The sequence below is a fragment of the Bactrocera oleae genome, chromosome 3 (assembly GCF_042242935.1).
Source record: "Bactrocera oleae isolate idBacOlea1 chromosome 3, idBacOlea1, whole genome shotgun sequence".
Taxonomy (NCBI): Eukaryota; Metazoa; Arthropoda; class Insecta; order Diptera; family Tephritidae; genus Bactrocera; species Bactrocera oleae.
In genome coordinates this window covers 60,518,538-60,532,820 of record NC_091537.1, presented here as the reverse complement: position 1 = coordinate 60,532,820, position 14,283 = coordinate 60,518,538, and the positions used below count along the sequence as shown (strand labels likewise).

The following is a 14,283-nucleotide window of genomic DNA, read 5'->3' as shown; positions in this document are numbered from 1 at the left end:
TAATCATGCATATGTGTTGTAAATCTTCAAAAATTAAACAAATTTTAGAAGATAAATCTTCTATTATATCTATCATATTACCAGATATCTTGATAATGAAGATTTTATAAATGAAATTTTGATTTCGTTTTAATATCATCAATTTAAGATTTTAATGATATTTTTTATAAAAAATCTTAATTTTGAAATTAAATCTTCACTGACACGATAAATTGAAAACTATTTAGCAACACTACCACTGAATGTGATTGTGGCGATAATGAAAACCCCTGTTCATTTATTGGACAAAGAAAATTTCCTAAAGCATTGCATTCAAAATGGACCATTTCACAAAGTGATGGACCAATGGCTCAAGAGAAAAAAATAGACCAAAACGGTAACCGTGATTAGAACATTAAAAGAGGTGGTACATATAATTGAAGAAATTGTAGTCAAAGTCAACAATTTCAGGAGTCATAAGACAACGAATTGACGGTTCACGGAATTTTGCCGACAAAAATTAGAAGTTGCTTGTCGAATAACACGTAGTAAAGGAAGAAATGGCCCTCATGATGGTCTCCCAAACTTAAAAAATTACAGAAATATTGCAGAAAGCAATTAAATGTAGCTAAACTATTCAAATTAGAGGGGGTAACCTTCATATAAAAAAGATATAAGGAAAGCAGAAATAAATCTTTGAAATATTTCTGTAATGATATCGAGACTACGGCAGAATCGTCTCAGCTAAGAAAAATAATAACATAGTCGGTGCATAACATTGGGTACCTTCGGAAGACAGACCACAGTTGGACGAAGTGAAGATTCCTTAGGCCTAATAATGGATGCTCACTTCCCAGACAGCTCAAAAACCCATGCTGTTGAGTACACACAAGACACGAAGTAGAGATAGATTCCATTCCTGTGATATAGTATTATAAAGCATACAGGGCGATAAGCAGTTTCAAGCCCTTCTAACCGCTGGAATCTGACGGTATATTCCCGGCGAAACAAGAACTGCTAGTCTGGTTGGCAATAATTCTCAAAGGGGCGCTGCAGTTATACCCCCTCGTTAGGGAGGAAAGCCAAGGTAATATATACAAGTCCAAAGAATTTCATACAAATTAATCTTTCCTCCTGCCTTTTAAAAAAGTTGGAAAAATTAATAGAATTACACAGTAGGAACAAAATAACTCCAAATAACTGGCAGTTTCGCAACATATAGGTAAAAGAATACGCCCTCGTAACCTTCCTTGACATAGAAGGCGCTTTCAATTACATAAAGCCTAACGCTACAATGAGCGCTTTTAAAGATCTGAGCATCTCTGAGTCTCTCGTGAAAATGATTGAACAGATGCTTATGTGCAGGTCATAATTTCAATGCTGTCAAAAGAAGTACACCTTAAGGAGGCGTGTTATCTCTACTTCTCTGGATCTTAACAATGAATAAAATGTTTTTAGATTTAGAAAAGAGGGGAGTACATATTCTGACCTACGCTGATGATGTGGGGGATTTTATTAGATTTAAATTCCAAAATGCCATCGCTAACCTTATGAAAGCAATATTAAACCACATAAATCGATGGGCGGTATCGTGCGGACTATATCTAAATGCTAGCAAGACAGAGCTAGTGTTGTTCACTAGGAACCACAGAATTCCAGAAGTTATGCTGCCTTTAATAATAAGCTATTTCGTAATGTTTTCATAGTTACAGCCTTCGAAGAGAAATAACTTGGTCAATTTGATTTTTTTATGCTTATTCAGAGTCATTAACAGCAGTGACGAAGATGCAGGTTTAAGGCTGAACGTTGATATTGACGATCAGTCCCTCAAGTAAATCCGCCAACAGGGATAGCGCCTGAACTTTAGGTTTAGTGCTATAATCTCAAGAGGATTCATTTCTGTAACAGATACCCACCAGACAGCTATTGAACAAGTGTATACCTACGGGTAAGCCACGAGTACAAGCAAATTTACTTCAGTAATGTAGGGTTGATTTAAATCATGTGAGGCATGCTCGAGTAAAAATATATGAACTTTGGGTAAGAGCGCATGTTTCGATGCGTAAAACATCTGTGTCAGTATAGATTTGAAGCCGAAAGAACTTAACACATATTTATTAAAAAACTATTTTAATAAAACAACTAAAATAAAAGAGAAAGCATAAAATACATATTTTTCTTTGTCCATGCATTTTATATTAAAAACTAATAAACACAACGTAACAATAATTTTCGACTCCCTCAATGTTTAATTTTTTTTGAATAACATAAAATAAAAAGTAAGTAAAAATTATTCGTGTATATGAATAAAACTGACGGAATCCGCTAGAGTAACGGTTCAATGCTCGAGTATGAACAAAAATGTATTACTCTTTGCAGTTCTCTGATACCCACATGGCTGTAGCCCAGGTGAACTTGCATAGAGCAATGACACATTCGGCAGTTATCTCAAACAGGTTCATTTTGGATAACCTGAGAGCTCTCCTAATTCAGGACCCATCGGCGTTTAAAAGGGAAGTCAAAAGCCTCACAGAAAAACACGAAAAGGTAATTTAGGATATTCATGGATGGAATCGACGGAACCTTCACAGTCAGATAATATCATTCTCTTTATAGTGGGAGGAGATATCGAGACTTGCCTCTCTAGACACAATCCATGAAATACCGATTGAGACAAGTACAGGGAAATCCTCGCGTTAAATATTGTACAATAAAGTTAACGCAGTACTGTTATGAAAACAATTGTACGGGGATTGAAGGCAGAGCAGAGGTGATAGAAGACATCATCCTGGATGGCATCCATGGCTGTCTTTTGACTGCTCCCAAGCAAAAAAAACAGAAATCTTTGGTGGTCGAACAAACTTTCGACACCAAGGAAATCGGTACGCAGACTCCTTAACAGAGCTTATCTTGACATAGAACCTTTTGACTACACTTCCCACTGCAGTCTGACCTGAGTACTGGAATGGAGGCAAGTTGATCCACCCATCGTAAGGTGGACCAAACTATCAGTGCCCATGAGAAGGATTCCAAACATTTTTCAAGCTGTTCAAGAAATTAATCAGTCTTCCCAGAAACAAATTAAGGTAGCTTGTGGAATTTTATACAGGTCACTGCAGACTGCGGTATCATCTATACAGATAAGGGTACCTGTTCCACGCATCCGTGTCTCTAGATTACGACGCAATCGCAAGAAGAAGGAGTCAGGCTATCGGGCAAATAAATACGGTGAGAGAACACATTACAACCATTAACTCAGGAGCTTTACTAAGCCTTTTCGAATTGACTGCGTTAAATGAAGTATTGTAATAACAGGAGAGGACACAATATATCGCGGGTAGCAGTGCACTACTCAAAATAAATCTGTCTATAGTCACACAGGTATGTCTCTTAAAACCCGAAACTTATTTGTATTTTTTTCTCTATTAACTTATATTTTTTTTATTATTTTTATAATTTTTCTTCAAAGCCTCATGTTTTTCAGACTTCCTTTTCACTTCACACTTTTTACATTTTTAATAATAAACTCGGAATACAGCTATACGTGTATATATAACACGTTATAATTTTCCGTATGCATTGAACACGCTGCATTAATACTTCAGCAGAGAGTATGTTAAATATCAGTAGAATGCAAATAGAAATTGCTTATAAGTTAATTTTCATCTAATGCATTCTTTCTTTTTATTTTTCATTTAAGGCATGGTTAAAAACATCGATTTCTCATTCATTGTTAAAAACACTGTAATACATTGTGATTGGTACTGGTATGGTGTCTGACCAATGACAGCTGATTGACCATTATGGAGTCATAAAAGTACAGAATTGTGTTTTGCCGTCGGCATTTTCATATTATGTGTAAAAATATTTGTAAATTTGTCTACAAACAACATATGTATGTAGAAATGAACATTCATTACTTCATGTAAAACTCCGTTGCTTTTATGTCAAAGAGTCAATCTGTCGAAGGACTGACGCGACGACAAAGCGTCACAACATTGTGTTGTTGGTAGAAAATCCGAGATGTGCGGAAAAATAAACGAACGCTCGCCGATTGTCATCGCTTCCCTTAGGTATGTATGTTTTTATATGAACATGCATACATATTGACGAAGATTTTTGCGAGCCACGGAAAAATATTTTAGAACTGTGTAATATTTTAAATCGACAAAAGCTTTGTTGCCACTTTTGTCATTGATTTCTGTGTTTGCAGGGTTGTCACTTTTCCCTTCTAGAGGGAACATGAGAAAGATGTTCAATTTATGATATCTAGCTTTTGCCATCGTCGCGAAAAGACTCTTGTGGGCAATCGCATGCTCGGGGAGATGTGTAAGGCGTTTGCTTTTATGAATGAAACGACTTAGCTTATTGATTGTGCGCCAGCGTTCAAGAATGAAAATGTTGTTGGTATGTGATTTACTACAAATTTAGGATTTGTCAATTTGGCTGCCATATTGATTTCTGGTGCTGATGCTATTTGAGATAATTGTTATTTTTGTACAATGATTGTATTTTGCCTATTGACTGACGTACTTACATTTGTACGCTTAAATGTATGTAGATTTGTGTATGCATTACTTATTTTGCGCGGTCATACGCATATTTGTACATACATACTTTCATATAAAGCAGTGCGCTCACATGTTTTTATTGATAATTGATAATATATTATTACAAGTATATTATATAATATAACATATTGATGTACATACATATGTACATACATAAATTATTAATTCTGTAACATCTGAAATTAGAAAATTATGAAAATAGTAAAATATCTTTTCTTGCATAATCTTTCACATTTTATCAATGTAGCATTTGTGCAAAAAAATCATATTTTATCAATTTTTCTTCATAAAAATCGTTTATATGGCAAAAAATAATCATGCATATGTGTTGTAAATCTTCAAAAATTAAACAAATTTTAGAAGATAAATCTTCTATTATATCTATCATATTACCAGATATCTTGATAATGAAGATTTTATAAATGAAATTTTGATTTCGTTTTAATATCATCAATTTAAGATTTTAATGATATTTTTTATAAAAAATCTTAATTTTGAAATTAAATCTTCACTGACACGATAAATTGAAAACTATTTAGCAACACTACCACTGAATGTGATTGTGGCGATAATGAAAACCCCTGTTCATTTATTGGACAAAGAAAATTTCCTAAAGCATTGCATTCAAAATGGACCATTTCACAAAGTGATGGACCAATGGCTCAAGAGAAAAAAATAGACCAAAACGGTAACCGTGATTAGAACATTAAAAGAGGTGGTACATATAATTGAAGAAATTGTAGTCAAAGTCAACAATTTCAGGAGTCATAAGACAACGAATTGACGGTTCACGGAATTTTGCCGACAAAAATTAGAAGTTGCTTGTCGAATAACACGTAGTAAAGGAAGAAATGGCCCTCATGATGGTCTCCCAAACTTAAAAAATTACAGAAATATTGCAGAAAGCAATTAAATGTAGCTAAACTATTCAAATTAGAGGGGGTAACCTTCATATAAAAAAGATATAAGGAAAGCAGAAATAAATCTTTGAAATATTTCTGTAATGATATCGAGACTACGGCAGAATCGTCTCAGCTAAGAAAAATAATAACATAGTCGGTGCATAACATTGGGTACCTTCGGAAGACAGACCACAGTTGGACGAAGTGAAGATTCCTTAGGCCTAATAATGGATGCTCACTTCCCAGACAGCTCAAAAACCCATGCTGTTGAGTACACACAAGACACGAAGTAGAGATAGATTCCATTCCTGTGATATAGTATTATAAAGCATACAGGGCGATAAGCAGTTTCAAGCCCTTCTAACCGCTGGAATCTGACGGTATATTCCCGGCGAAACAAGAACTGCTAGTCTGGTTGGCAATAATTCTCAAAGGGGCGCTGCAGTTATACCCCCTCGTTAGGGAGGAAAGCCAAGGTAATATATACAAGTCCAAAGAATTTCATACAAATTAATCTTTCCTCCTGCCTTTTAAAAAAGTTGGAAAAATTAATAGAATTACACAGTAGGAACAAAATAACTCCAAATAACTGGTAGTTTCGCAACATATAGGTAAAAGAATACGCCCTCGTAACCTTCCTTGACATAGAAGGCGCTTTCAATTACATAAAGCCTAACGCTACAATGAGCGCTTTTAAAGATCTGAGCATCTCTGAGTCTCTCGTGAAAATGATTGAACAGATGCTTATGTGCAGGTCATAATTTCAATGCTGTCAAAAGAAGTACACCTTAAGGAGGCGTGTTATCTCTACTTCTCTGGATCTTAACAATGAATAAAATGTTTTCAGATTTAGAAAAGAGGGGAGTACATATTCTGACCTACGCTGATGATGTGGGGGATTTTATTAGATTTAAATTCCAAAATGCCATCGCTAACCTTATGAAAGCAATATTAAACCACATAAATCGATGGGCGGTATCGTGCGGACTATATCTAAATGCTAGCAAGACAGAGCTAGTGTTGTTCACTAGGAACCACAGAATTCCAGAAGTTATGCTGCCTTTAATAATAAGCTATTTCGTAATGTTTTCATAGTTACAGCCTTCGAAGAGAAATAACTTGGTCAATTTGATTTTTTTATGCTTATTCAGAGTCATTAACAGCAGTGACGAAGATGCAGGTTTAAGGCTGAACGTTGATATTGACGATCAGTCCCTCAAGTAAATCCGCCAACAGGGATATCGCCTGAACTTTAGGTTTAGTGCTATAATCTCAAGAGGATTCATTTCTGTAACAGATACCCACCAGACAGCTATTGAACAAGTGTATACCTACGGGTAAGCCACGAGTACAAGCAAATTTACTTCAGTAATGTAGGGTTGATTTAAATCATGTGAGGCATGCTCGAGTAAAAATATATGAACTTTGGGTAAGAGCGCATGTTTCGATGCGTAAAACATCTGTGTCAGTATAGATTTGAAGCCGAAAGAACTTAACACATATTTATTAAAAAACTATTTTAATAAAACAACTAAAATAAAAGAGAAAGCATAAAATACATATTTTTCTTTGTCCATGCATTTTATATTAAAAACTAATAAACACAACGTAACAATAATTTTCGACTCCCTCAATGTTTAATTTTTTTTGAATAACATAAAATAAAAAGTAAGTAAAAATTATTCGTGTATATGAATAAAACTGACGGAATCCGCTAGAGTAACGGTTCAATGCTCGAGTATGAACAAAAATGTATTACTCTTTGCAGTTCTCTGATACCCACATGGCTGTAGCCCAGGTGAACTTGCATAGAGCAATGACACATTCGGCAGTTATCTCAAACAGGTTCATTTTGGATAACCTGAGAGCTCTCCTGATTCAGGACCAATCGGCGTTTAAAAGGGAAGTCAAAAGCCTCACAGAAAAACACGAAAAGGTAATTTAGGATATTCATGGATGGAATCGACGGAACCTTCACAGTCAGATAATATCATTCTCTTTATAGTGGGAGGAGATATCGAGACTTGCCTCTCTAGACACAATCCATGAAATACCGATTGAGACAAGTACAGGGAAATCCTCGCGTTAAATATTGTACAATAAAGTTAACGCAGTACTGTTATGAAAACAATTGTACGGGGATTGAAGGCAGAGCAGAGGTGATAGAAGACATCATCCTGGATGGCATCCATGGCTGTCTTTTGACTGCTCCCAAGCAAAAAAAACAGAAATCTTTGGTGGTCGAACAAACTTTCGACACCAAGGAAATCGGTACGCAGACTCCTTAACAGAGCTTATCTTGACATAGAACCTTTTGACTACACTTCCCACTGCAGTCTGACCTGAGTACTGGAATGGAGGCAAGTTGATCCACCCATCGTAAGGTGGACCAAACTATCAGTGCCCATGAGAAGGATTCCAAACATTTTTCAAGCTGTTCAAGAAATTTATCAGTCTTCCCAGAAACAAATTAAGGTAGCTTGTGGAATTTTATACAGGTCACTGCAGACTGCGGTATCATCTATACAGATAAGGGTACCTGTTCCACGCATCCGTGTCTCTAGATTACGACGCAATCGCAAGAAGAAGGAGTCAGGCTATCGGGCAAATAAATACGGTGAGAGAACACATTACAACCATTAACTCAGGAGCTTTACTAAGCCTTTTCGAATTGACTGCGTTAAATGAAGTATTGTAATAACAGGAGAGGACACAATATATCGCGGGTAGCAGTGCACTACTCAAAATAAATCTGTCTATAGTCACACAGGTATGTCTCTTAAAACCCGAAACTTATTTGTATTTTTTTCTCTATTAACTTATATTTTTTTTATTATTTTTATAATTTTTCTTCAAAGCCTCATGTTTTTCAGACTTCCTTTTCACTTCACACTTTTTACATTTTTAATAATAAACTCGGAATACAGCTATACGTGTATATACATATATAACACGTTATAATTTTCCGTATGCATTGAACACGCTGCATTAATACTTCAGCAGAGAGTATGTTAAATATCAGTAGAATGCAAATAGAAATTGCTTATAAGTTAATTTTCATCTAATGCATTCTTTCTTTTTATTTTTCATTTAAGGCATGGTTAAAAACATCGATTTCTCATTCATTGTTAAAAACACTGTAATACATTGTGATTGGTACTGGTATGGTGTCTGACCAATGACAGCTGATTGACCATTATGGAGTCATAAAAGTACAGAATTGTGTTTTGCCGTCGGCATTTTCATATCATGTGTAAAAATATTTGTAAATTTGTCTACAAACAACATATGTATGTAGAAATGAACATTCATTACTTCATGTAAAACTCCGTTGCTTTTATGTCAAAGAGTCAATCTGTCGAAGGACTGACGCGACGACAAAGCGTCACAACATTGTGTTGTTGGTAGAAAATCCGAGATGTGCCGAAAAATAAACGAACGCTCGCCGATTGTCATCGCTTCCCTTAGGTATGTATGTTTTTATATGAACATGCATACATATTGACGAAGATTTTTGCGAGCCACGGAAAAATATTTTAGAACTGTGTAATATTTTAAATCGACAAAAGCTTTGTTGCCACTTTTGTCATTGATTTCTGTGTTTGCAGGGTTGTCACTTTTCCCTTCTAGAGGGAACATGAGAAAGATGTTCAATTTATGATATCTAGCTTTTGCCATCGTCGCGAAAAGACTCTTGTGGGCAATCGCATGCTCGGGGAGATGTGTAAGGCGTTTGCTTTTATGAATGAAACGACTTAGCTTATTGATTGTGCGCCAGCGTTCAAGAATGAAAATGTTGTTGGTATGTGATTTACTACAAATTTAGGATTTGTCAATTTGGCTGCCATATTGATTTCTGGTGCTGATGCTATTTGAGATAATTGTTATTTTTGTACAATGATTGTATTTTGCCTATTGACTGACGTACTTACATTTGTACGCTTAAATGTATGTAGATTTGTGTATGCATTACTTATTTTGCGCGGTCATACGCATATTTGTACATACATACTTTCATATAGAGCAGTGCGCTCACATGTTTTTATTGATAATTGATAATATATTATTACAAGTATATTATATAATATAACATATTGATGTACATACATATGTGCATACATAAATTATTAATTCTGTAACATCTGAAATTAGAAAATTATGAAAATAGTAAAATATCTTTTCTTGCATAATCTTTCACATTTTATCAATGTAGCATTTGTGCAAAAAAATCATATTTTATCAATTTTTCTTCATAAAAATCGTTTATATGGCAAAAAATAATCATGCATATGTGTTGTAAATCTTCAAAAATTAAACAAATTTTAGAAGATAAATCTTCTATTATATCTATCATATTACCAGATATCTTGATAATGAAGATTTTATAAATGAAATTTTGATTTCGTTTTAATATCATCAATTTAAGATTTTAATGATATTTTTTATAAAAAATCTTAATTTTGAAATTAAATCTTCACTGACACGATAAATTGAAAACTATTTAGCAACACTACCACTGAATGTGATTGTGGCGATAATGAAAACCCCTGTTCATTTATTGGACAAAGAAAATTTCCTAAAGCATTGCATTCAAAATGGACCATTTCACAAAGTGATGGACCAATGGCTCAAGAGAAAAAAATAGACCAAAACGGTAACCGTGATTAGAACATTAAAAGAGGTGGTACATATAATTGAAGAAATTGTAGTCAAAGTCAACAATTTCAGGAGTCATAAGACAACGAATTGACGGTTCACGGAATTTTGCCGACAAAAATTAGAAGTTGCTTGTCGAATAACACGTAGTAAAGGAAGAAATGGCACTCATGATGGTCTCCCAAACTTAAAAAATTACAGAAATATTACAGAAAGCAATTAAATGTAGCTAAACTATCCAAATTAGAGGGGGTAACCTTCATATAAAAAAGATATAAGGAAAGCAGAAATAAATCTTTGAAATATTTCTGTAATGATATCGAGACTACGGCAGAATCGTCTCAGCTAAGAAAAATAATAACATAGTCGGTGCATAACATTGGGTACCTTCGGAAGACAGACCACAGTTGGACGAAGTGAAGATTCCTTAGGCCTAATAATGGATGCTCACTTCCCAGACAGCTCAAAAACCCATGCTGTTGAGTACACACAAGACACGAAGTAGAGATAGATTCCATTCCTGTGATATAGTATTATAAAGCATACAGGGCGATAAGCAGTTTCAAGCCCTTCTAACCGCTGGAATCTGACGGTATATTCCCGGCGAAACAAGAACTGCTAGTCTGGTTGGCAATAATTCTCAAAGGGGCGCTGCAGTTATACCCCCTCGTTAGGGAGGAAAGCCAAGGTAATATATACAAGTCCAAAGAATTTCATACAAATTAATCTTTCCTCCTGCCTTTTAAAAAAGTTGGAAAAATTAATAGAATTACACAGTAGGAACAAAATAACTCCAAATAACTGGCAGTTTCGCAACATATAGGTAAAAGAATACGCCCTCGTAACCTTCCTTGACATAGAAGGCGCTTTCAATTACATAAAGCCTAACGCTACAATGAGCGCTTTTAAAGATCTGAGCATCTCTGAGTCTCTCGTGAAAATGATTGAACAGATGCTTATGTGCAGGTCATAATTTCAATGCTGTCAAAAGAAGTACACCTTAAGGAGGCGTGTTATCTCTACTTCTCTGGATCTTAACAATGAATAAAATGTTTTTAGATTTAGAAAAGAGGGGAGTACATATTCTGACCTACGCTGATGATGTGGGGGATTTTATTAGATTTAAATTCCAAAATGCCATCGCTAACCTTATGAAAGCAATATTAAACCACATAAATCGATGGGCGGTATCGTGCGGACTATATCTAAATGCTAGCAAGACAGAGCTAGTGTTGTTCACTAGGAACCACAGAATTCCAGAAGTTATGCTGCCTTTAATAATAAGCTATTTCGTAATGTTTTCATAGTTACAGCCTTCGAAGAGAAATAACTTGGTCAATTTGATTTTTTTATGCTTATTCAGAGTCATTAACAGCAGTGACGAAGATGCAGGTTTAAGGCTGAACGTTGATATTGACGATCAGTCCCTCAAGTAAATCCGCCAACAGGGATATCGCCTGAACTTTAGGTTTAGTGCTATAATCTCAAGAGGATTCATTTCTGTAACAGATACCCACCAGACAGCTATTGAACAAGTGTATACCTACGGGTAAGCCACGAGTACAAGCAAATTTACTTCAGTAATGTAGGGTTGATTTAAATCATGTGAGGCATGCTCGAGTAAAAATATATGAACTTTGGGTAAGAGCGCATGTTTCGATGCGTAAAACATCTGTGTCAGTATAGATTTGAAGCCGAAAGAACTTAACACATATTTATTAAAAAACTATTTTAATAAAACAACTAAAATAAAAGAGAAAGCATAAAATACATATTTTTCTTTGTCCATGCATTTTATATTAAAAACTAATAAACACAACGTAACAATAATTTTCGACTCCCTCAATGTTTAATTTTTTTTGAATAACATAAAATAAAAAGTAAGTAAAAATTATTCGTGTATATGAATAAAACTGACGGAATCCGCTAGAGTAACGGTTCAATGCTCGAGTATGAACAAAAATGTATTACTCTTTGCAGTTCTCTGATACCCACATGGCTGTAGCCCAGGTGAACTTGCATAGAGCAATGACACATTCGGCAGTTATCTCAAACAGGTTCATTTTGGATAACCTGAGAGCTCTCCTGATTCAGGACCCATCGGCGTTTAAAAGGGAAGTCAAAAGCCTCACAGAAAAACACGAAAAGGTAATTTAGGATATTCATGGATGGAATCGACGGAACCTTCACAGTCAGATAATATCATTCTCTTTATAGTGGGAGGAGATATCGAGACTTGCCTCTCTAGACACAATCCATGAAATACCGATTGAGACAAGTACAGGGAAATCCTCGCGTTAAATATTGTACAATAAAGTTAACGCAGTACTGTTATGAAAACAATTGTACGGGGATTGAAGGCAGAGCAGAGGTGATAGAAGACATCATCCTGGATGGCATCCATGGCTGTCTTTTGACTGCTCCCAAGCAAAAAAAACAGAAATCTTTGGTGGTCGAACAAACTTTCGACACCAAGGAAATCGGTACGCAGACTCCTTAACAGAGCTTATCTTGACATAGAACCTTTTGACTACACTTCCCACTGCAGTCTGACCTGAGTACTGGAATGGAGGCAAGTTGATCCACCCATCGTAAGGTGGACCAAACTATCAGTGCCCATGAGAAGGATTCCAAACATTTTTCAAGCTGTTCAAGAAATTTATCAGTCTTCCCAGAAACAAATTAAGGTAGCTTGTGGAATTTTATACAGGTCACTGCAGACTGCGGTATCATCTATACAGATAAGGGTACCTGTTCCACGCATCCGTGTCTCTAGATTACGACGCAATCGCAAGAAGAAGGAGTCAGGCTATCGGGCAAATAAATACGGTGAGAGAACACATTACAACCATTAACTCAGGAGCTTTACTAAGCCTTTTCGAATTGACTGCGTTAAATGAAGTATTGTAATAACAGGAGAGGACACAATATATCGCGGGTAGCAGTGCACTACTCAAAATAAATCTGTCTATAGTCACACAGGTATGTCTCTTAAAACCCGAAACTTATTTGTATTTTTTTCTCTATTAACTTATATTTTTTTTATTATTTTTATAATTTTTCTTCAAAGCCTCATGTTTTTCAGACTTCCTTTTCACTTCACACTTTTTACATTTTTAATAATAAACTCGGAATACAGCTATACGTGTATATACATATATAACACGTTATAATTTTCCGTATGCATTGAACACGCTGCATTAATACTTCAGCAGAGAGTATGTTAAATATCAGTAGAATGCAAATAGAAATTGCTTATAAGTTAATTTTCATCTAATGCATTCTTTCTTTTTATTTTTCATTTAAGGCATGGTTAAAAACATCGATTTCTCATTCATTGTTAAAAACACTGTAATACATTGTGATTGGTACTGGTATGGTGTCTGACCAATGACAGCTGATTGACCATTATGGAGTCATAAAAGTACAGAATTGTGTTTTGCCGTCGGCATTTTCATATCATGTGTAAAAATATTTGTAAATTTGTCTACAAACAACATATGTATGTAGAAATGAACATTCATTACTTCATGTAAAACTCCGTTGCTTTTATGTCAAAGAGTCAATCTGTCGAAGGACTGACGCGACGACAAAGCGTCACAACATTGTGTTGTTGGTAGAAAATCCGAGATGTGCCGAAAAATAAACGAACGCTCGCCGATTGTCATCGCTTCCCTTAGGTATGTATGTTTTTATATGAACATGCATACATATTGACGAAGATTTTTGCGAGCCACGGAAAAATATTTTAGAACTGTGTAATATTTTAAATCGACAAAAGCTTTGTTGCCACTTTTGTCATTGATTTCTGTGTTTGCAGGGTTGTCACTTTTCCCTTCTAGAGGGAACATGAGAAAGATGTTCAATTTATGATATCTAGCTTTTGCCATCGTCGCGAAAAGACTCTTGTGGGCAATCGCATGCTCGGGGAGATGTGTAAGGCGTTTGCTTTTATGAATGAAACGACTTAGCTTATTGATTGTGCGCCAGCGTTCAAGAATGAAAATGTTGTTGGTATGTGATTTACTACAAATTTAGGATTTGTCAATTTGGCTGCCATATTGATTTCTGGTGCTGATGCTATTTGAGATAATTGTTATTTTTGTACAATGATTGTATTTTGCCTATTGACTGACGTACTTACATTTGTACGCTTAAATGTATGTAGATTTGTG

At 35.2% G+C, this 14,283-nt stretch overlaps 1 protein-coding gene across 25 annotated transcripts in view; it reads left to right on the top strand.

The window, feature by feature from the left end:
• Nucleotides 1-14,283, top strand: part of LOC118679804 (uncharacterized) — a 32,722-nt gene that overhangs the window by 9,349 nt on the left and 9,090 nt on the right. For 12 of the 25 annotated variants that reach the window (XR_011395383.1, XM_070106712.1, XM_070106711.1 and 9 more), the window contains 12 exons: nt 2,359-2,526; nt 2,596-3,360; nt 3,449-3,590; nt 3,680-4,052; nt 7,221-7,388; nt 7,458-8,222; nt 8,311-8,458; nt 8,548-8,920; nt 12,089-12,256; nt 12,326-13,090; nt 13,179-13,326; nt 13,416-13,788. Coding sequence is in view for 1 of the 25 variants with exons in the window: in XM_070106711.1 (XP_069962812.1) it covers nt 2,359-2,366 (8 nt within the window). In the remaining 24 variants the exon portion in view is untranslated. Of the gene's footprint in view, nt 1-186; nt 1,067-2,358; nt 2,527-2,595; nt 3,361-3,448; nt 3,591-3,679; nt 4,053-7,220; nt 7,389-7,457; nt 8,223-8,310; nt 8,459-8,547; nt 8,921-12,088; nt 12,257-12,325; nt 13,091-13,178; nt 13,327-13,415; nt 13,789-14,283 lie in introns of those variants that run through there. The other 13 variants (XM_070106710.1, XM_070106705.1, XM_070106706.1 and 10 more) reach the window with 13 other exon arrangements.